The sequence below is a fragment of the Hippopotamus amphibius genome, chromosome 17 (genome assembly GCF_030028045.1).
Source record: "Hippopotamus amphibius kiboko isolate mHipAmp2 chromosome 17, mHipAmp2.hap2, whole genome shotgun sequence".
Lineage (NCBI taxonomy): Eukaryota > Metazoa > Chordata > Mammalia > Artiodactyla > Hippopotamidae > Hippopotamus > Hippopotamus amphibius.
Genome location: NC_080202.1, coordinates 17,920,116 through 17,943,675, shown reverse-complemented (window position 1 = coordinate 17,943,675; position 23,560 = coordinate 17,920,116). Strand labels below are relative to the sequence as shown.

The following is a 23,560-nucleotide window of genomic DNA, read 5'->3' as shown; positions in this document are numbered from 1 at the left end:
TGTCTTTTTTTGTTTGCCCTTAAAAACAAAATCTGCCTTTTTGCATTTTTTATTGTGGTAAAATAGAAACAACAGAATTTTACCATTTTAATCATTTTAAAATTAATTAATTAATTTGGCTGTATTGGGTCTTAGTTTCACCGTGCATGTGGGATCTAGTTCCCTGACCAGGGATTAAACCTGGGCCCCCTGCATTGGGAGTGTGAAGTCTTAATCACTGTTCCACCAGGGAAGTCCCCATTTTAATCATTTTTAAGTGTACAATTCAATATTTTGCCTTTATTCATTTTCTGAAGTTTTTTTGGTTTGCTCTCTCTATATATCTATATCTACATCTATATCTATCTACACATCCTTATTCTTGAAAGATATTTTCTCTAGAGTTCTAATTTGTTTTTGTTTTCTTTTGTGCTTAAAAGATGTCTTTTCACTGCTTTCTGGCCTCCTTTGTTTCTGTTAAGAAACAATATTTCCTTGTATGTAATGTATCACTTTTTTCCGGCTGCTTTCAAAATCTTTTCTGTATCTTTGGCATTCAGCAGATTGGCAGTACTGTACCTGAGTGTGGTTTTCTTTGTATTTATTCTACTTGAAGTTTGCCAAGCTTCTTGAGTCTCTACATGCCTTTCACCAAACTTAGTAACATTTCAATCAATATATCTTCAAATATTTTCTTCTGCCCCAATACCTCTCTCTTCTCTCTTTCTGGGACTCCAATAACATGTAAATCAAAGCTTTTGAGGTTTTCTCTTTACTTCTTCAATCCTTTCTTCCCCTGTTTTTCAGGTTGGATAATTGCTATGGGTCTGTTTTCAAGTTCACTGCCTCTCAGTCATTTCTACTGTTAAGCCGATTTTTTTTTTTTAACATATTGTATTTTTTAGTTCTAGAATTTCCATTTGGTTCTTTTTTATAGTTTCTATTTCTTCACTGAAATTTCATATCTGCACATTCATTACAATCATATCTTCCTTTACTTGTTAAGCACAGTTACAATGGCTGCTTTAAAATTCTTGCCTAATTCCAATATCTGGGACATCTTGGAATCAGTTTCCATTGATTGATTTTTCTCTTGAGTACAATTCATATTTTCTTGTTTCTTCATACATCTATTAACTTAGGGTTGTATTCTCATATTATGAATGATACGTTGTCAAACCTCTGGATTCTGTTATGCTCCTCCAGAGAGCAGGCAGATAATATATAAAATTCAGGGCTCCCCTTCTGTAGCCCCCTCCTTCAAGACTTCCCTGCTGCTATGGTCACCCTAAACTCTGTCCTCTATTTTTCAACCAGTAAGATTGCAGGTTTCCATCAGAGTTTTAGTGCCCCTGAAGCACTGACTAGGGCCTGCCATCAGGTGAAAAGCAAAAAAGAGGGACACTCTCCCCTGCTATTCCTTTCTTCCAAGGGCCAACTCCTCTCTAGTTTCTGCCTGCTTTAGGTTATTTTCCAAGACCTCCAGATAATTTTTGTTATAATTTGTACAGAGTTGCTAATTGTTATGTGTGGAATGGTTGTTCTGATATGAGCTACTCCACCATTATTGGAAGCAGACCCCCCCTGCTCCAATCTAATCTGTTCTTATTCCTCCTCCCCCCAAGCAATCTGTGCTCTAGCCATATTCAATTATTTGAAATTTCCAGAACAGGCCATATTCTCTCTTGTCTCTGGGCCTTTGTACACACACTCTTCCTCTGCCTCCCCCCCACCCCAACCCAGGTATCTTCTGCAGGACTCAGCATAAATATCATCTCTTTTGGAGAACTTCATTAGTTAGAACCAATTCAAGTAACAGAAATCTCTTGGTACAATCAAGTCAAAGAGGAGAAGAGGATTTAATGTAAGAGTACAGAGGTATCCTTGGGAAACCCAAAGACAGAGATTCAGCCAGGCCTCAGACATCAACCAAAACCAGGCACTCCATTTCACTGGGATTGTGTCTCCATCTCTTGTGTCTGTTCTCTACCCCTCTGAGGGGCTCCTGAGAATCCCAATTTGCCTCTTCAAGCAGTTTTGTTATTGCCTGTTTATCTGTCTTTCCTCCTCTCTGGGTGATAAGTTCCTTGAAGGTGGAATAATGCCTTTATTGATTTTGTCATCCTCAGAACTTAGCAGAGTATAGCCAACAGAGCTCATGGGTGTTAAAAAAAAAAAAGAAAAGGCAGACAAGTAAATTGACCCTTAGTATATAACCCGGCAGGTGTTGAAACAGACATTTTCAAGGAGGTTTAGGAGCCGGAAGAGGAAGCAACCACGTCTTCATCTGGGCAGTCAGGAAGCCTCAGGAAAGACACCCCAATGATATTGCTTGTCCTCTGACTGGGGGGTCAAAGGAAAATCCCATAAAAAGCAGAGACTCTCTTAAAGACCCTCTCAACCCTCTGGGTCTCCACTGAAATGAAAACACTCAATGTCTTTCTCCATGTCACTGGAGGGGACAAAGAATCACAGAGCAGAGACCTGGGTGATCTCTTTCTCTAACATTTCAGCCACTTGAGATTTCTTTCAGTTCCTCTTTCCCACCTGGGAGCCTCTGAACATTTTCTTCCCTCAGCCTACAGTGTTTTCCTGGCCCTCTTCCCTTTGATGAACCTCTAAGCAGTTTAAGGTTTCGACTTCAACATCACTTTCTGGAGAGGAAGGAGGCTCCCATCTCCCCTCAGGTAGGGTGAACCCTATCGCCATGCAGCAGCCTGCACTTCCCCTTTCTGAACAGTGGCCTCATTGTGCTGCCTTGTGTACAGGCTGCCTTCCAGCAGACTGAAATCTGTGACCGCAGGGACCACGTCATCTGGTTCCTGCCTATTCCCAGGGCCTGGCACACAGCCCGGCACCTGGGAGGTGCTCAAAAATACTTGTTGCTTCCATTGAATTTCAGTAGTTAGTACAACTTCCTCATTTGAAAGAGAAAAACCAAGGCACAGAGGTGAGGAAGTGAGTTTTCTAGCAGTCTCATTAGCAGCAGGGCCAGACCTGGCATTCGGGCTAGACATGGGGTGGGGTCCAGCTGAGTTATCTTCTCGGCTTCCTTCTTTCCTTCCAGAGTGCGTGGATGGTCACTGGGGACATTGGTTTTTTGTTTGTTTGTTTGTTTTGGGTATTATCTGGGCTTTTATTTCTTTTAAAATGTGCACAAAGGTAGAACTCTACCAGGAACATTTTCTATTCATGTGGAAAACCCACTACTTTTGAAAAGTGAAAAGTGGATGTTCTTTAAAAAAAATTTTCCCCCAACTTCTAAATTTGAAAACTTTCAAATCTATAGAAACTTTGCATGAACTGGACAATAAATATCCAGCTATACTTCATCTAGATTCATCAGGTGCTAACATTTTGCACAGTGGCCTGCTTTCTCTCCCTCCCCCTGTGTGTGTGTGTACACATAGACTTGTGTACCTGTCTTCCATACATAAATGCACACACACTATGTCTATGTGTACGTTGTGTATGTAGAGAGTATATACACATATATACTATATGTTTATATATAGTATACATATATATGTGTGTATATATGTGTATATATAGTATATATGTGGTGTATATATATATACACATATATACTATATGTGTATATACTCTCTACGTACACACATACACATATACTTATTTTTTGCTGAACCATTTAAGTCAGTTGTAGACATGATTACATGTTACCCATGAACACTTCAGCACGTATTCCCTGAGAAAAAGAGCATTCTCCTGCAAAATACAGCATAATCATCACAATCTTACAATATTACTAGCGAATATATATCCATATTTAAATTTCCCCAGTTATCTCAATGATTTCCTTCATAACCATTTTTTTAAAAATCCAGGATCCAATCAAGAATCATCAATTGCATTTTGTTGCTATGTCTGTTTAGTCTTCTCTAATCTAGAATAGTTTCCAGACTACTTGATCTTTCACGATATTGACATTCTTGAAGAGTCTAGCCAGCTGCTTTGCAGAACTTCTCTCACGTGGACTTGTCTCACCGTCTCCTCACGATCCAGATTAAACTTTTTGTTATTGTTTTCAGCAAGCATGCCGCTTGCGTGATGCTGTGGGTGCCTTTCCATTGTGATGCCTTCATTTCAGATGTCTGGGCCCTGAGGACATTTGCCAGATCCGTAGGCCCCCCACCCAGGGCTGGGCAGCCGGGAAGCCCAGGGAGCCGGCAGGTTAAGGCCAAAGCTTCAGTCCTGGCAGAGTTTACTGCCTGTGATCTGCCAACTGGGGGGCACTCCTGCAGGGCCCCCAAGGCCAAGGTGAGAACGTCTTCTCCTCACCAGGTGCGCTGGGTGGACAGTGGGTCACCTGCAGCTGCGGCCACTCTCTGTTGATGCAGCTACAAGGGGGACAAGAAAAGGGCTGGGGGCGTGGCCGTGCCAATGCAGTCCCGCTGGAGGGAAGGAACAGTAGGGGGGCAGGGGGACAATGACAGAGGGAACCAGAGTAAAAAATAGATTGGAAAGGTGATAGACAGAGGGGACACACACACCAGAGAAGGAGGGAAAAGCAGAGAGTCAGACACAGAAACAGAAAGAAACAGAGACTCCCAGACACACAGGCCCCCGGGGGTAAAAAGCACCATCTGCCTCACTGACAACTTCCGTGCCCATTTCTGAGGCTCTGAGGCTCTGGGGTTTTGGAACGTGAAGCAAGTTTGTGTTTATCCTGGTCAGACTCAAAGGGCACAAGGGTTCCTCCCAAGGGGCCGTGCGGGGTCATCTGTTCAGTCTGTACTTTTCCAAACACAGAACTCCTCCTCGGTGTCCCAGCAGCCAGGCCCCGGGCCAGAAGCTTCCTGCTCTGGCTCAGAATATCTCCCCTCCTTTCATGGGGCTGTCTGCAGATGGGAAGCCTGCCTGTGACCCATCTGGGGTGAAGGGGAGAGCAGGAGAGGGACAGACAGACGAGAGGACCCAGAAGAAAGAAGGGCCCTAAAAATAGTCTTCCCTCTATGAGGGAGGAGGAATCCAAAATCCCAGGAGCTGCTCAGCGGCTGTGACCTTAATAACAGGCCAGGGTTTTCTCATGAGAAAAGGGACTCGGGGCAGAGGGTGGAGGGGCAGAGAGGCTGCTGAGCTCCTGGACTGAGCAGGGCAGAAAAGGGGATCTAAGCGAGAGCTCCGCCAGGGCGAAACTCCTCCAGGGGCCGCTAGAGAAAGGCTCCCAGTAGAGGAACTGAGCGTGGACAGAGAGGGTTCTCTGGCAATAATGGGCACTGTCTGAACTTTTCTTTGGCAGGAAGAGGAGGAAATGGAAAGAGGGCAGTCGAGAGCCATGACCCCAGTTTCAGGGCTCCCAGCTGAACCCAAGTGAAGGAGCCCCTTTCTGCCTGCTGCCCTCGGCCAGAGGAACAAAGCCCAGGCCCTGCATCTTACTGAGGAGGTTGAGGGGCGTCAAGGGGCGGGAGAGGACATCCCCAAAACTCTCCAGCCATTCGCGCTGCTCCTTCTCGCTGGGGCAGGTGAAGACGAATCTCCGCTGGGGGGTGATGATGGTGAGGCCGGCTTTCCAGCGATTCCCTCGGATGCCCTTGGGAAGGTCTTCATACACCTGGTACCCCTGCTCGTTGCTCCCGAGAAATACCTGGCCCTGCTCAAAGGCGTCCTGAAAATAGAAGACACAGGTCATCAGAGGCCTCACCTGGGGCAGAGGGCCATCTGCAGGCCTGACAGCCCCCCGGGTCCCTTTTAGTAGGAGGTGTGTGTATTGGGTGGGGGGGGGGCTCTGCTGGGGATTTCGGCTAGGTGGGACCCAGAATTTAAAGGGCTCAAACCATAAAAGAAACCACACACAGCATCTGTTTAAAGGATACTTAATGTTTACAGAGAGCTAACTTTGCACCAGGAATTCCCGTGCTTTACATGTAGTAACATATAATAATCCTCAGGGCCACCTCTGAGGAAGGCAGTGTTATGAACCCTATTTTCCAAGGGAGGACGCTGAGGGCACAGATGGCTGCGTGCTCGGCCCAGAGCACCCCCAAAACTGGCAGGGCTGGAACCGGAGCCCAGACAGCCAAGTTCTGGAGCCCTCACTCCTAACCGCTGCACTCCACGCGCTCCAGGTTGGAAGGGAGCCCTGGAGTCCAGAGGACGGGAAACACCTCTCTAGCTACACTGGCAGGATTTTGGACACACATAGAGGACTTCCTGAAGGTGAGGGACAGCTTCATGCCCAAGAATGACTTAGAGACAGGCGATGACGGAGGCGTGTGGCTCGCTGGGTCTCTTCAGCGCTGTCGCGTCCCCGTGGTCCCCGACCCGCACGGACCTCACCTCCGCCTGCAGGTGCATCGCGGCAGGGGGCCGGCCGTGGCTCTTACCAGCGGGTTCTTGTAATAGAGCAGCCTCCGCTCCTGGGGATCCAGGGCAAACCACCTTTTCTTGAAAGGTTCTCTCTGCTGCAAAAGAGGGAACCTCTTAGCAGGCTCGGCCAGGCTGGCGAGGCACGGAGGTCAGAGGGCCAACCTGGACCGGGCCGAGGCAGCCGTCCCGCGTGTCCTGAGACCGCACTCGGACACCCCAGCGCTCCTCCCCGGGCCTCACGCTCTGAAGGCTTCACCCCCCAGCACCCCACCTCCCCAAGGCCTCCCCACCTTCCACACCCCAGCTTCACCCTGCTGCCTCTAGGTCCTGCCTGTGTGGGTTGGAAGAGGCATTTTTCCCCTTTCTCAGGCTGTGGACAAGATGTCTCAGAAAAGGGAAGCTGGGAAATCAGAAGTGGCCACTGCTCAGCGCTTCTGAAAGCGCTGGCCTTGGCCGAATTCTAACCTAGGTCAGGGGAAGGAAAGCAACCCTTTTATGAGCTTTCCAGCTGCCAGAGGCTTTCTTTACCCTGACTGCCTAATACCTTTCACTGTAATGTTAACAAGCATCCTGTCAGCATATTACACCTAAAAAAAAAAAAAAAGGCACTGGAATGCTGTCGCTTTGGGTTTGTTTTTGTTTTTTGTTTTTTTTTTTAAGGGAGCCCCTCTGCTTTTCCCTTCCTTTTCTCTTCCCCTTCTCCCTTCCCTGCTTCCGCCTGTCACAGTCCCTGACCATCTCCATCTTCTGACTTTGAGCCTTGCCCCATGAGCATCCAGCTGAGTCTGAGAGGTCCTGAGGCAGCTGGGGCCTCACTGGCACCCAAGCATAGGTATACAAGTGTGTTCTCTCAGACCAGTCACTAGCCCCTGTCTCACTTGAACAGTCCTGGTAGGGCCCCAGGAGAGAGCACACAAGGGTTCTGGAAAGTCAAAAGCCGTCCCCCAAGGAGTCCCTTCTCAGCTTTGCTTTCCCAAGAGTAGGGTCAATTAGATGGTGTTAAGAGGACAGAAGCTGATGGTGATGTTGATAAAGAGGAAGGATGCCCAGTTATAGGGAGAAGTACCTTCAGTGATGCTGGACCACACTCCAGCCACCCTGTCTCCACTTGGTCCTTCACCCCCAGAACTCACAAACATCCATTTACTTCCTCTTCCTCCCTCCTCCCTCCCTCTGGTTCCCCATTTTCCCACCTCCCAAATTCTGTCCTACTGCTCGCTGGGACAGGGGCCATGAAAGTCCTGCCAGGAGCATAGGATGTACCTTTGGACCAGTCTTTTCCATGAAGCCTTGTTTGAGGTAGTTCCTGGTGATGAGGGGCACGAGCTAGGGGAGAGAGAGACATGCAATGACCCCCCCGCCTCACACCCTGAGAGCCCGAGGTTCCCCACCAAACGTGGCTCCCCAACAAAGGGGAAGTTTGGAATGGGGAAGGATGTGTGCACATGGTTCGGGGTTATATTTGGTATGGATGCAACATTAACATTTCAACAGAGCCAGACAACAGCACCCCAGATGTCTGCAGGGCTTACCAGCACAGCCGGGTCTTGGTTTAAAGACTTGGTTTAAGGATTCCTTCAGCAACTCCAGGAGGAAGACATGGGCAAGGCTCTGAGGAGACCCTCCTGGTGTCAGGGGGGCATATTCTGAAGATCTACTGTGTGTCAGGCTCTGTGTATAATTTGCAACTGTTCTGTGAGGTGGGTGTTATCATCTTCATTGTATTTATGAAGAAACCAGGCCTCACAGAAGCAGCTGGGGATTTTCTCAAAGATATGTCACAGTAGGATGGAAAGCTTTCACACCTAGAGCTGACAGACACCAGACAGACACTAGTGGTACCCCTGCCGCTACTCTGTGATGGTAAAGCACAAACACAGCAGAACCCTCTGATCAGGCCCTTGGCCAAGACCTGGTCATTGGTGGGGATTCTGACCCAGGGCCATGGGAGGTGATGGCAGGGGGGGCAGTAGAGAAAGCCCTGGACTAGGAGTCAGGAGACCTGAGTTCTAGCTGCAGGTCTGACCTCAACTAGCTGTGTTACCTTGATAAGATCTTATGCCTCTCTGGGTCTGTTTCCTTCTATGTAATAAGGATACTGGATTATGTGATCTGCAGGATTCCTTCCAACTTGGCATCCTACACTCAGAGAAACTTCCAGGGGTTGATGCTGGTCTCCTATGCTCCAGGGCATCAAACTGGCACGTCTAGAGCTTCAAGTGACAGCCCAGGTTTCCGAGAGCAGAGGGGCCAGAGCCCAAGGCAGGGGCGAAGGGATTGGGAGGTCTAGGAATAGGAATGGAAAATCTGAAAGGGAGAAAGTTGTGAGCCCAAAATGAAAATATAAAGGACACCACCCCCCTTTTCCTAAAATGCATTCCGTAGGCTTTAATCCTTTCATTTAGAGAGAAGACAGAGTCCTCACATCTCAGGGTCAGTCATCTGAACTGGAGCCAGAGCAGGGGGTGTCTAGGCCTCAGGAAGCCACTGGAAGAAGTAGGAAAAGCATGTGGATGGGCTCTACTCACTGTACCTTAGATGCCTTGGCTCACTGGACTCATGTAGTCCCGGAGGCAGGTATGGTCCCCATGGTGACAAATGAGTAAACTGGGGCTCAGAGAGGTGAGGGGACTTGCCCTACATAACACATCAGCTTCTCTGACTTCAGGTCCATGCATTTCTTATCACAGGACCACAACCCCACTGGAGAACTCTGGCATCTGGATCCCTGAGCTTGAGCCAGGCCTGGGTGATGCCCAGAACCTCACACCATACATAGACACAGGGGGAGGAAAGACAGGGAGAGAGGTGGGCGGGGAGGAAACTCGGGGAGGATAAGGGGTAATGATGGTGGATGAGGGAGGCAAGAGGGCATTGAGGATGTTACCAAAGACCAGTTTCCCACACAAGGGTCAGCAGAGTTGGAGAGCTGGCCCAGACAAACGATGCTGGGTGTCTGCACTTTGTCCTCCATCCTCTCCAGTCAGCAGTCAGCACCCCCAGTGCCCCACCCATGGAAATGGGCAGTCATCACTCTGGGTGCTGACTCAGCAGGCTGGGAGGGCCCTGAGCCAGGCCTGGCTGGACCTGCTCCTACAGAACTGCCATCTCAGTGCATCACTGGGTCTGGAATGGACCCCTGTTCCAGACACTTCACTCCCTGCTAACTTGGGAATTAAGGAGCCCTTGGGCTTTCAAGGAGGGTCTAACAGTTGGGCTTAAGAAAGTTCCAGGACTAACATGGTCTCTCCATCCCTATCTCTTACAAAATCCTCCTAGAGCAGGCCTAAGACAGACCAGAGTACAGCACCTCAGGGTTGGAAGGGACCCTGAAGATGACCCAGACCATGTGCCATCTTACAGATGTGGGAACAGATGCTCAGAGAGGTGACTCAACCTGCAGTGGTCACACAGCAAGTTAGCAGCAGAGCATCCAAAGAGCCTAGGCCTCCTGGCTCAGGGCAGCATCCTCATCCACTATACAGCCTCCCCAGCAAAGCCTGAGAGATGGGCTTCCCCAGGCCTAGGTGGATGCTCCAGACATCTGAGGACAATCAAAATGAAGTTCTTAGGCTCCCCATGACCTTGGCCATGAAAGGCAGACTGTTCCTGTTGGAACGATAACAGGAAAAGCCCAATGCCTTCTTTATACTAGAATATGAAAGGGCAAAGTGGGGGGATGTTTGAGTGGGAAAAACACCTTCAATTATGTACTTGACCTTCCTGGGACTCAGTTTCTCATCAGTGAAATGGGAATAATCACCCTCAACTAACTGCTGACTGCAAGGGATTACTCAATAAAAGGGATTACAAGATAAAATGGGCTCAAAAGCACATTGTAAGCAGTATATGAGGGGCCATTCGTGCATTTTAGTGGGAGAAGGGGTCAGAAAGAGATGCCCAAATCCTAAGCCCCTTGACACTGTGGGTGGTAAGCCATGCATCCCAAAGGGGAGAGCCTGACCTGATTTTTGGAGGCTGTCTTGCCAGGGGTGAGGCCATAACCCCCAACCTCCCCAGAAGAAAGCTTCTGGTTTCCCGCTGTTGTCCCCAACCCCAAATCTCAAGGTCTTTCCTGCAAACAAACTGAGGCTGGCTGCTGAATGTCTTTGAGGTCAGCAGGCAAGGAGTGAAGGAGGTGGCAGAGAGGAGACGCGGAACTTGGGGTCCACATTTAGCTCACCTCTGCCTCCGGGAGCTCAGGAAAGGCCATTTTTAGGTATTGGAGACGGGCTGCACGGAGGGCATTGAACCAGTCCACTATCTCCTGCAGAGAAAAACACAGAGGGCAGACGGGCAGCCAATGCGACAGAGGAGGCAGGTGGCTGAGGCTGGTGGCAGGAAGCCAGCTGGATCTTCAGGTTTGGACACAGGCACACACCCCCAGTCCCGCTCAGGGGCCTGTGGGCTGATCACAGGCATCTGGGAGGACAGTGCCAGAGCCCAGGGGTGTCACCTGAGCAAGTGAGAAGCCACTGAAAGAGATCCTCAGAGCCATGAGAAAGGACCAAGGCGAACCACACGGGAGTTACACAGTGGCCTGGGACAGTGCTTAGCACTTTCTGATGTGTGTGTGAACCACCTGAGGATCTTGTTAAAAGGCAGATTTGGAGTCAGTGGGTTTGGGGTGGGGCCCGAGATTCTGCATTCCTAACAGGCTCTCAGGTGAGGTGACGCTGTTCTTTGCGATACACTTTGAGAAGCAAGGGTCCTCAGAGGTCAAAGACCAGCTTTCAGGTGGGGGGCGGGCGCACCTGGGGATGCTTCTCCCATGCCAACGCTCTTCACCCAGAGTGCAACTTAGGCTAAAGCTGGCTGGGACTTTCTGTGTGCCTCTGGGAGAATGCCTCCCTCCGCAGTGTCCAGCATCGCCTCTCCCCTGGCCGACCGCTTATCCAGCTGGTTCTGCCTCTGCTCTGCTACTCTCCTCTCGTTCCTCCTCAGGGCAGCCAGAATGGTTTTCAAATTGCAAATCAAACTGAGTCTAGCTTAGAGTCCTCTCCGCTTCACTCAGGAGAAGAGTCCAAGTTTTTTAGTATGACTTACTGTGCCCTCTGAGCTCCTTCCACACAAAACCATTTGTGATCCATCCTGCCTCCCAGCACACGCTGCTTCCTCTGCCTGGAACACTCTGCCCTACCCACCTCTCCGCCCTCACCTCTACACTCCTTTACCTAGAATATTCTATTCATCCTGAGGGCGAGTTCAGATGTCGTAATAGATTTCTGCTCCATGCAAGCCCTGATTCTATGAGAACTGCCCCACCCATTCTCAGCCACGCACCACCCACAGTTGCAGCCATACTCGCTATGATCCTATGACTCTTGACCACGGCAACTGGCCGAGGGCTGGACCAATGCAGAGGCTGGACAGGGCTTATCAGATTCTGTCTCCTAGGAATTTGGAATTGGGGAGCTAGCTGAAAGACTTGTTCAGATAGCTGCTATGCTGCATTTAGATGTAATACGGTGATAGAGAAATTCATTTGTATTTCGTTTCAAAGGTATGAAACATCATTACCTTTTCTTGCGGGTCAAGCTTGCTGGCCCAGTATTCCTGAGTTCTGAGCTCTCTTGTCCTGGGCGTTAAGAAACTTCTAGAGTCTCAGGCACTAAGGGAATGGGACCATCCCATGAGAGACTCACCTAGGCCTTCACTTTGGAAGGGCTCTTTGGTCACAGACTGGTGACTGTGGGGCCAAATCCCACCAGGTTTGTTTGGCTCCTGAAGTTTTGTTTCATCTGTTTCAATCCTCTCTACAGGTTTTCCTGTTTGCCGCAGCCTTAAGGCTGTCCATTTTACATTTAAATTGCCCACCTGGTTCCTGCAGGCATGAGTTTGTAATCCCTCCCACCCCTGCCCATTTATGGGAGAAGCTGAGGCATCAAGGAAAGAGGACACCAGCCAGAACCAGGTTGTCAGATGCTCTATAACTGGGCCAGCGGGAACAAGCCAGGGACCGTAATTGTCCGAGACCTTGGGCACCTCAACAAAAGTCCTCGTGGCAGTGATGCAGGTGGAGGAGTGGCCACTGGTATCCAGCCAATCTGGACATGGGGCTACAGCAGTGAGCCCACTGTGGACTGAGAACCAAGGATCTCCTCCATGTCTCCTGGACTGCACAAGTCCCAAGGTTCTGGTAAAGTCAAGGAACGGAGCCGACAAAGATGACTGATACTAGATTTCTTGGCAACTTGGGGAATGAGATCCTTGAATTTAGAAAAGCAAACAAGTGAGACATTACTTGCACTCCTGGTTTTATAGAACAATGTGTTCCTGTTAGAGTGTATTCTCTCTCTCAAACACACACACACACACACACACACTCACACACACATCGTAGTTCCTGATTCTAATCTCTCAGGAGGCCCAGCCATACTTCTGGCCCTTGAAATAAATACTCCTGTATCTTTCCCATTCATGACCCGTTTAAGCTGGTTTGCGTGCTCTCCTTTTCGGCACATTCACACAATTCTTAAATAGAAGCTCCTTCCTCTGGAAAGTCTTTTCGATGGCCCCCTTTCAGCCCACCTGCCCCCCCCCCCCACCAGACTAGGCCACTTATATGTCTCCTGTGTGTCGCTAGCACGGCCTCCACCCCATCATCACACTGCATGATCAGTGCCTATTTCCACATCTGTCTCCTTCCTGAGACGAGGAGATCCTAGAAGCCCACTCATGGCTCTGCCCCATTCACTACACACCCCAGTGCTGTGCACATTGCAGGGAGGAACTCTATAAGGATTTACTGAAAGAGTGAATTCATGAGTGCATAAATGATACAGGTGTGAAATAGCTCACAAGAGCTTGTCTTCTACAGCTGCCACAATCATGAGCAAATAACAGTAGCGACTGTTTACAATGAACTTCACCATAATGAGATGCTTTCGAGTTCATGGTTCATGGTCACTTAATCTTCAAAACCCCTCTTGGAGGGACCTCCCTGGTGCTTAAGAATCTGCCTGCCAATGCAGGGGACATGGGTTCAAGCCCTGGTCTGGGAAGACCCCACATGCCATGGAGCAACTAAGCCCATGTGGCACAGCTACTGAGCCTGCGCTCTAGAGCCCATGAGCCATGACTATTGAGCCCACATGCCACAACTACTGAAGCCCACGCACCTAGAACCTGTGCTCCACAACAAGAGAAGCCGCCACAATGAGAAGCCCCCGCACCGCAACGAAGAGTAGCCCCCGCTCACTGCAACTAGAGAAAGCCTGCACACAACTACGAAGACCCAAAGCAGCCAATAAATAAGCAAATAATTTAAAAAAAAAAAGACTCTGCCTGCCAATGCAGGGGACACAGGTTCAAGCCCTGGTCCAGGAAGATCCCACATGCCATGGAGCAACTAAGCCCATGCACCACAACTACTGAGCCTGCACTCTAGAGCCCTCGAGCCACAACTACTGAGCCTGAGTGCCACAACTACTGAAGCCCACCCGCCTACAGCCCGTGCTCCACAAGAGAAGCCACTGTAATAAGAAGCCCGCACACCACAATGAAGAGTAGCCCCCGCTCCTCGCCACAACTAGGGAAAGCCCTTGCACAGCAACGAAGACCCAATGCAGCCAACAGATAAATAATTTAATTAATTAATTAAAAACAAACCCGGGAGGTGGGTGTGATCAACCATAAAGAAGCAAACTTAGGAAGGAAGGGACCTGCCCTAGTAACACAGCTGGGAGTGGCAGAACCAGGGCCCCAACCCCCGAGCGCCAAACCCCAGCTCTTCAACCACACCAGGAAGTCAACCCTGATTGTGGAGAGAGTGTGAAGCCTGCTGGGAGAGTGGTCCATGGTCACCTCCCAGTGCTAGGGCCCCTTGGGAAGATCTAGTCCCTGTATCAGGTTCCTGGCTCCTGCTGCCAAGGGTCCTTCCTCCAGCAGAGGCACTTGGAGAGGTGAAATGGGTGCAGGGCTCAGAAACCATTGGCTATGTGACTTTGAGCAAATTATTTAACACGCCCATGCCTCTGTAACATGGGGATTAAAACATTTCCAGGGTTGATTCGAAGATTAAGAAATGATGTATAGCGATCGCCAAGAAGAGTGCCCGGCACAGAACTAATAGAAACTTACAAAATATCAGCCCTCACCTTTGCCCCTTCTCACCTCCACTTAGCATCTCTGACCCTTGCCCAGTCACGTGACCCTGCTCATTTGGACCCAGCTTATTCTCTTGAACCTGTACTACTGGCCTGCTCTTCTCTGATGGAGCTGATTTCCTGGACCTTTAAGTAGTGCTTTTCTCAAACTTCAGTATGCATAAAGATCACCTGAGGATCCTGTTAAAATGCAGTTTCTAATTCAGTAGGTCCAGGGTGGGCCTGAGACTCTAGTTCTAACGAGCTCCCAGCTGATGCTAATGCTGGACCACACATTGGTGCCGGACCACACATTGAGAAGCGAGGCTGTGGAGTACACGGCTGCCCGAGCTTTGATCCATTCCTCCTCCCACATTCAGAATCTCTGGCCATACTTGATTTTCCGTCCCTGAGCATAATCCCTTCTGCTAACGGGACGCCCCTCGGTGGCTGTGCACCACCCAGACACACCCGTGGTACCCGCCAGCTTCCTCTTCCTGATCTCACTCTGCCTTACTTGTACCTGTGTCTCCAACTAGAAAGTGACAGTAGGGAATTCCCTGGCAGTCCAGTGGTTAGGACTCGGTGCTTTCACTGCCGTAAGCCCTTGATTCAATCCCCGGTTGGGGAACTAAGATCCCACAAGCCGCGAGGTGTGGCCCCCTCCTCCCTCCCCCGCCAAAAAAATGACAATAGATTAAAATGAACAGCAGCAGCAAATCTCAGGAGGCTGCTGTGCAAGGAAATCAGTGAGCTGGGCTCGCTGGGTCCTGGGGTTCTGAGCTGGAGGCTGGGTGTGGCAATGCCCCCCTCTCACCTTCCCACTTTCGTGATACACAAACAGGTTCCTGACGTGGCTCTCTTTCCGGTAGGTGATCTGCAGCCCGTGGGGGTTCCCTATTTTCTCTGTCTGGAAGGTGGCATTCAAGTCCTTGATGCTGATGACAGCTTTGGGCTCTTTGCCCTAAAAGAGAGGAAGCAGACACTCAAGATGCTGACAGTCAGCAGGGTGACTTCTCATCACGTTCGCCAGTGAGCCTTCATGCAAACAGATGACCCATCCAGAATTCCGCATGGCTTTTAAATGTTCTTGCACTAATATCGAGATGTACGGATACTCTACCGCTGTCCTATATTCAGCCATCTCACCATTCCTGCTTAATCAGATTGGCTTCTCTGAGCTGGAAGGGGCCTTGGAAAGACCTTAACTTAGAACTTTTCAAACTTTTTAGCCATAGAACTTTTTCTGAAACGAATCATCAGGAATTCCCTGGCGGTCCAGTGTTTAAGACAGCGTTTCCACTGCAAGGGGCATGGGTTTGATCCCTTCTCAGGGAACGAACATCCTGCACGCCACGTGGCCAAAAGATAAAAAAAAAGAATTTGAAACAAATATCCGTGGAAGCCAAACAAATAAAATAGATAAACAAACAGATTAAAGCAGGGGTGGGGGCCTCCCACGCTCTACTCTCTGTCCTCAGGGTCTGAACACAGGTTGAGCTCTCACTGATGCTAAGACAGCAAAGGCAAAACAAGTGCTTCCTTTCATAACTGATGAGAGGGAAAAATAACAACCCTCTAGCCCCGTAGTGGCTGTTACCCACATGCAGCTATTAAAATTGAAACAAAATGCAATTAAGACTTTAGTTGCTTAGGCACACGTAGTCCCATCACAAGTGCTCAGCAGCCACCTGTGGCTAGTGGCTAGGGTATCGGACAGGCGCAGACACAGAACATTTCCATCACTGAAGAAAGTTCTAGTGGACAGCCTTTTCTAGAGGGAAATTTGGTCATATTTATTAAAACGCTGAGTGTCTTGCTTTGATCCACAATTTCACATCTAAGAATCTATCCAAGGAAGTAATTGATAACTATGCAAACATGTATGTCAAAAGATGTTTACTGCCATGTTGCTTATAATAGTAAAAAAAAAAAAAAATTATTTAAATGTCCATCCATGATAATGGATTAAATAAATAAATCATTGCACATCCACACAATAAAATATCACAGAATTTTCTTTCTAAGACCTCATTTATTTACCCCTTTATGAGAAAATATCACAGAATTTTTAAAGGAAAATTTAAATCAATATTACTAATATGAAAAAAGTGTCCATGATATCCATGTGTGAGAAATAACAAATCCCAGGACAGGAGGTATAGTAGGAACCTATTAATGCAAAAATTATGCACACATATATATGCATATACTATATGCCTATAGTATATATATAATGTACATAAACTATATGTCTATACTATATGTTTATTTGCACATATATGAGAAGTATGGACAGATTTACACTAACACTCTTCACAATGGTTTTCTTGAAAGATTACTGGAAGACTTTCCTTTTAAAATATTTACTATGAAAAATACTAAAAATACAAAAAAGTATATTTAATTTTGTCAATATTGTTCCTAAAAAGGAAACTTGTTTAAGAAATATGACATTGGGCTTCCTAGGTGGCGCAGTGGTTACGAATCCACCTGCCAATGTAGGGGACATGGGTTCGATCCCTGGTCTGGGAAGATCCCACATGCCGTGGAGCAGCTAAGCCCATGCGCCACAACTACTGAGCCTGCGCTTTAGAGCCCATGAGCCACAACTATTGAGCCCATGTGCTGCAACTACTGAAGCCCATGCGCCTAGAGCCCGTGCTCCACAACAAGAGAAGCCACGGCAATGAGGAGCCCGCGCACCACAACAAAGAGTAGCCCCCCACTCACCGCAACTAAAGAAAGCCCATGCACAGCAAAAAGACCCAACACAGTCAATTAAATAAATAAATAAGAAATATGACATTACTAAAAAAGCCAAGATCCCTTTAATTACTACTTACCCTGTTCCTTTCCCCTCCGCCACTCCCCGCAGCCAATCACTGTCATGAGTTTGATGTTCACTTTTTACACTTTTATACACACATGCACACACCCATGAACAACACCTAGTGATGTTTTGTGTGGCTTTAATTTACATAAGTGGTATCATAGTATATGGATCATTCAACATCTTGCTTTTGTCACTCAACCTTGTATTTTTTAGTTCTATCCATGTTGAGATATACCAATCTACTTGGCTCTTATAAATGACTACACCAAAAGTTATCAGTCTATTTTCCTGTTGACAGGTACTGAGATTGTTTCTGATTTTCTGCTGCAGTCAGCTTGTGTCCCTGGTATACCTCCGTGAAAGTGTCTCTAGGTCACCGCATATACTTAGGAATGGAATTGCTAGCTCACAAGTGTGTACATATCTGACTTACTGAAAACTGCCAAATTATTTTGCTAATGGCTCTCCACAGTGGCTGCACCAATATTTACTTCCATCAACATGAGAAGAGTTCCCCTTTCCCCATATCCTCACCAACACTCGACGCTGACAGTTGTTTAACATTTTTGCCAATACCAATATGATGGGTTTGAGATGGACTCTCATTGTTAATGTTCTCTTATTTGACTTGAGGTATAACTTATAAGCAATAAATGGAACTCATTTTAAGAGTACAGTTTTTTGACAAGCGTATATACCCAAGTAACCACCACCACAGTCAAGATCTAGAGCATCAGTATTACTCTAAAAGAGTTTCCTCTTGCCCCTTTGCATCAGTCCTTACCCCACCCCAATCCCAATCATTTATCTGCTTTCTATTGGTATAGTTTTGTTTGTTCTGGAATTGCGTATAAATAGAATTATACAGTACATACTCTTGTATAAGTCTTCTTTGGCTCAGAATAATACTTTTTAGATTGATCCACATTGTTGCATTTATTTGTAGCTTGTCCCTTTTTATTGTTGGGTAATATTCCATTCTATGGATATACTACAATTTTTTAATTCATTCATTTGTGGGTGAACATTTGGGTACTTTCCAGGTTTTGGCTATTACAAATAAAACTTCTATGAACAAGATTTGGGAACAAATTTTCTTGTGGATATATGTTTTTGCAAATACCTAGGAAAAGCTGGGTTATGTGGTTAAGTGTACATTTAACTTTCTTAGAAATTGCCAAACTGTTTTCCAAAGAGGTTGTATCATTTTATGTCCCACCAGGAACGAATGAGAGTTCCAGTTTTTCCACATCCATGTCAACACTTAGTGTTGTTGACTTTTTAAATTTTAGCCATTCTGGTGGAGACATAGTACATCTCATTGTGATTTTAATTTTCATTTCCTTGACTGCCAGAGAGATTGGGTAAACTACCAAACCATTTCCTTTGCCTACTCTGCCAATGGATTGTCTTTTTCTTCTTGATTTGCAACATTTAAAAAAAAATGTGATCTGGGTATTAATATTTTATTATGTTGAAATATCTTCTGCATTTTGCTTTCTTTAAACTCCACTTTTTTGTATTACCCCAAATTTTCACATAAAAATGAGTTACCTTTATAATTTAAAACTTTTCCATTTGAGGAAAGAAATAAAAAAAGAACAAAGGCAACTCATTCTATTTTTAGACTGCTTTAGACTGAACAGACTTAGGATTGAGAAACAGATCAACTTTTTCCAACTAAGGATGAGACTCACATCCGAACTCACAATAGCTACTGGGGTTCAGTGGCCGCTCCTAACTCTGTAGCAGCGCTTTTTTCCCCTGCCTTTTGTACCTGCAATATTTTCCTGTGATTTAAATTGAACACTGAGAAGAAATCCCTATTCTCTCTTGGAGCGTTAAAACTCTTCATCCCCCATCACTTTTCTCCTGGCCCCAGACTGAGGCCACACTGGACAGACCTTCTGGCATTGCTCTGGTCCATCCAGGAAAGCAACAGGGGACATCAATAGTCATTTCTACATATAGGAAATGGAATAAAGTAAAGCCTAAAGTGCTCAGAGCTCGTCCTTCTCGTACTTTCTTGGCCATTTCTTCACATTCTCTTTGCTGGAAACGTCTCATCTTTCTGTCCTCTAAATATTGGACTATCCCAGCACTCAGTGTGATCAATAATCTCCAAAGACAGCCCTCACCAATTCCTTCCCTCCTAGTTTGCACATGCCACTCTACCCATAAAGAGGTGGAATCTATATCCCCTCCCCTTGAATTGGGGCTGGCTGCATGACTTGCTTTGACCAATAGAAGCCAGTTCCTGGCTTAACCTTTTAGAGGCCTGGTAGCAACCTCGTTTGCTTGGGATAAGCTGGCCACCATGCTATAACAAAGCTTGAGCTGGACTCCTGAATGAGGAACGATCACAGAAAGAGAAGGCACGAGGAGGATGCCAAAGCACCAGACGTGTGCGTGAAGGCTTCCTGAGTCTCCTAGCCCAGCCCAACCACCAGGAAAATGAGGCAGAGTGAATAACCCAGCTGATGTCACATGGAATCCATTGGAGCAGCCACCACCTACTCAAATTCCTGACCCACAGGATTGTGAGACACGATAAACTGATGTTCTAAGCCACTAAGTTTTAGGTGGTGTGTCACTCAGCAAAAAATTACTAAAACACTCAGTCCTTGGACATGTTTTCTCATCCACCCCACCACCCTGCTTAGGTGATTCCAGCCAGTCTCGTTACTAAACCAGTTTACATGCTGATGACTTCAGCTCCAAACTCTCCCCAAACTCCTAGACTCAGAACTTCTGAGAACTTCCTTCTCAGTCCCTACTCAGATGACTAATAAGCATCGCAAATGGGAAAGGACTCTTGATCATCCCCGAAGGGAGCTAAGTCTTTGCCATCTCAGCAAATGACAAATCTAGCCTTCTAGTTGCGTAAGGTAAAAATCTGGGAAGCAGTCTTGATGCCTCTGACTTTCACACGCCATGTCCAATCCTTCAGTAGATCCCATTGGCTCTACTTCCAAAACACATGCAGATTCTGACCCCTTCTAACCCTCTCCATCACCGTATCCTGATCTAATCTATTATTCCTCACTTGGATTATCGCAGCAGCTTCCTAACTGGTTTCTCTGCTCACACTCTTGCCCCCTCCCCGCCCCACTCTTGCCCTGGTAGCAGCCGGGGTGCCCCCTTATAAACGTTTTAGTCAAAGCATATCACTTCTCTGCTCAAAACCCCCCTGTGGCTTCCCAATAGCAGAGTAAAATCCAAACGCCTAAATGTTTTGTAAAAATATTCCTCGATAAACCATAGTGGAAAAGAAGATTAAAAAAAAAAAAGTAAACTTTTTGTAAATCATATATCCAATAAGGGTCCTGTGTATAGAATATGTAAATAACTATTACAACTCAATAATAAAAAGACAACCTAATTAAAATATGAGAAGCGAATCTGAACAAATCACTTCCACAAAGAAGATGTGCAAATGGCCAGTAAGTACATGAGAAGACACACAATATCACTAGCCATCAAGGAAATACAAGTTAACATCACAATGAGATATCACCTCATACCCACTAAGATGGCTGTAAACAAAAAGACAGATAATAACAAGTGTTAGTGAAGACGTGGAGAAATTAGAACCCTCATGTATTGCTGGTGGGAATGAGAAATGGTGCAGCCACTTTGGAAAAATGCCTCAATAAATTAAACATAGAGTTACCATATGACTCAGCAGTTCCGCTCCTAGGTGGAATTACCCAAGACAAATGGAAACACAGATCCACATGAAAACTTGTACATGAATGTTCACAGAAGCATTCTTCATACTAACCAAAAAGTGAAAACCACCCAACTGATGAATGAATAAATGAAATATGATCAATCCATACAGTGGAATATTACTTGGCAACAAAAAGAAATGAAACACTGGGACTTCCCTGGTGGAGCAGTGGTTAAGAATCCACCTGCCAATGCAGGGCACACAGGTTCGATCCCTGGGCCGGGAGGATCCCACAGGCCGTGGAACAACTAAGCCCGTGCACTGCAACGAAGAGTAGCCTCAACTCGCCACAACTAGAGAAAGTCCGCGTGCAGCAACAAAGACCCAATGCAGCCAATAAACAAATAAATGTATTAAAAAAAAAGGAAGAAAGAAATGAAGTACTCTTATGTGCTAATACATGAATGGATCTTAAAAACATAATGCTAAATGAAAGGAGTCTGTTATAAAAGACCACGTATTGTACATTTTCATTTGTATGAAATGTCCAGAATAGGCAAATTTATAGAGACAGAAAGTAGATTATTGGTTGCCTAGGGCTGGGGGAGGGGAGGGGAGTAGAGAACTAGAGCTAACACTTGGGGTTTCTTTTTAGGGTAATGAAAAGGTTCTAAAATCGATTGTGGTGATAGTTGCACAACTCCATGAATATACAAAAAGCTATTAATCATATACTTTCAATGGGTGAATCCTATGGTATATGAATTTATATTTCAATAAAGCTGTTTCAAAAAAAAAAAAAAATCCCAAGTCTTCCTATGGCCTGCAAAATCTTCCACTCTGTGAGCTCATCTCTCGCCATTATTTTTTTTTTATCACTCCATACCAGGCACTCTCACCTCCTTGATGCCCTGTAGACTCACCAAATACACTCCCAGCTCCAGCCAGGGCTATGGCTCATGGATGAGCATTTTGTGCACTGAACAAAAAGCCCCCGGCTAAAGGTACAAGTGAGAACTGCCATCCGGGCTTCCGCTTGCCTAGACTGGGACCAGGGCTGCACCCTCTCAGAGGGGTCATCTTTTCTAAACAGCACACATGACCATGCTCAGGGCTTCTGCACATACTGTTCCCTCCACTTCTACTCCTCCCCCACAAATCCACATAACTCACGTTTACTCAGTTCTCTGCTCAAAAGTCATCAGAGAGGCCTCTCCTGACCACTTGTGGTAGCACCTCCCCCTGCCCTACGCTCCCATCACGCTCTTACTCTTCACCCTCTTCTATTTTACTTCATAGAACTTATCGCCACTGGATAGATGACGTGTTGATGTATGTCTTGGTTACACCTGCCTCCATCCACTAGAATGGAAGCCCTAGGAGAACAGGAACTTATTTTATTGCTGTATCCCCAGGGTCTAGAATAAGGTCTGGCATAGTAGGTGCTCAATAAACATTTCTTAAGTACATAAATAAATGAAGTAAAAACCAAGTGATCATCAAAGGCTTAATCATGGAGCAGTCTAAGCCCATTCTAGGTGAAGAGAAGGTGTGGTTTTTAGTGGACTGGATGGATTGTATAACAAGCACAAGCAGCAGTGTGTGGTACCTAAGTCTCAGTGGCTGAGTTTATCCACGAGATCAGGAGCCACTGATCAAAATGTAGACCTGAGTGGGGTGAGAGCCGGCGCTCGGGGAGAGGTAAGAGGAGCTTACCTCTTCTTTAGTGTAGTACTTCAGGAGGCCTTCTCTTGCCAGGAGGACAAACCTCCTTCTCAGGAACTGGGCGTTGTCCCTTCCCCGTTTCCACAGGACCCCTTCTCGGTTACCTTCCACCAAAGATGAGAAAGAGTGAACACCCATGGCTTTAAGACAAACAAACAACTCACGAACCCTGTACCATATGGTCGCAGGAGTGGAATGAACCTCCCACCTACTGCTGAAATGTCTCGGATCTAATTCAGCTATTTCAGCTGCAGGACGTGGGGGTCCTGTCTGGGGCCAAATGTGCAATGTTTTATGATTTCAACTGGGTTCCCTCCCAACTTTCTTCCTTGGCTGTTTCCTAAGAAGACATAGTAAACCTTTAAGTAGGCTAAGTCCTGAGAAATTGGATTGATTCTGAAAGAGGCCCAAATTCACACTGACATCAGCCTAATGAAACTCTCCAGAATGAGGGAATAATGAGTGACCGCTCGGTCCCTGCTGGTAGACGAGTACTCCGTGCTCCTGGCTGCTAGGAGAGTTAAGCACTAGCTGCCTCTGGTCCTCAAAGAGTGGTTTTGTATACTTTGCTCTCTGGGTCAGTGTCAGCTTGGACTCAGAGCAGCAGGGCAGAAACTACCCCAGGTCCAGGGCCACCAATGAGGTCGTGCCCTGCACAAAGGCAGGGAGGGAGGTGAAATCCAGCCCATACACCTTCCAAAGCCTTGTGCCTCACCAGGGACTACATTAGCCAGAAGCAGGGTGTCTTCCTGGTCTGCCCGGTGGGTGAGTCTTTTTGCAATTTATGCTAAAGACTCTATACACCCTGTGGCCCTGCAAGGACCTGAGATGAATGTGTTTCTCGGCCACTCAGACCATAAAACCCCACCAGTCGATGTTTTGCTATTTCAGAAGCAGAGGAACCCACACCTTGGCCTCTGTGGCCAGAGCAAG

The 23,560-nt window shown here is 46.9% G+C and overlaps 1 protein-coding gene across 3 annotated transcripts in view; it reads right to left on the bottom strand.

Moving 5' to 3' along the window:
- Window positions 1-1,680: 1,680 nt before the first annotated feature.
- ADAP2 (ArfGAP with dual PH domains 2) overlaps window positions 1,681-23,560 on the bottom strand; it is a 28,205-nt gene continuing 6,325 nt past the window's right edge. For 2 of the 3 annotated variants that reach the window (XM_057716916.1, XM_057716918.1), the window contains 6 exons: window positions 22,619-22,731; window positions 15,211-15,357; window positions 10,490-10,573; window positions 7,570-7,632; window positions 6,324-6,401; window positions 1,681-5,605 (listed from right to left, as the gene is read on the bottom strand). In XM_057716916.1, coding sequence (XP_057572899.1) covers window positions 5,288-5,605; window positions 6,324-6,401; window positions 7,570-7,632; window positions 10,490-10,573; window positions 15,211-15,357; window positions 22,619-22,731 — 803 coding nt within the window. In that variant the 3' untranslated portion in view covers window positions 1,681-5,287. The remainder of the gene's footprint in view (window positions 5,606-6,323; window positions 6,402-7,569; window positions 7,633-10,489; window positions 10,574-15,210; window positions 15,358-22,618; window positions 22,732-23,560) is intronic. The other variant, XM_057716917.1, reaches the window with a different exon arrangement.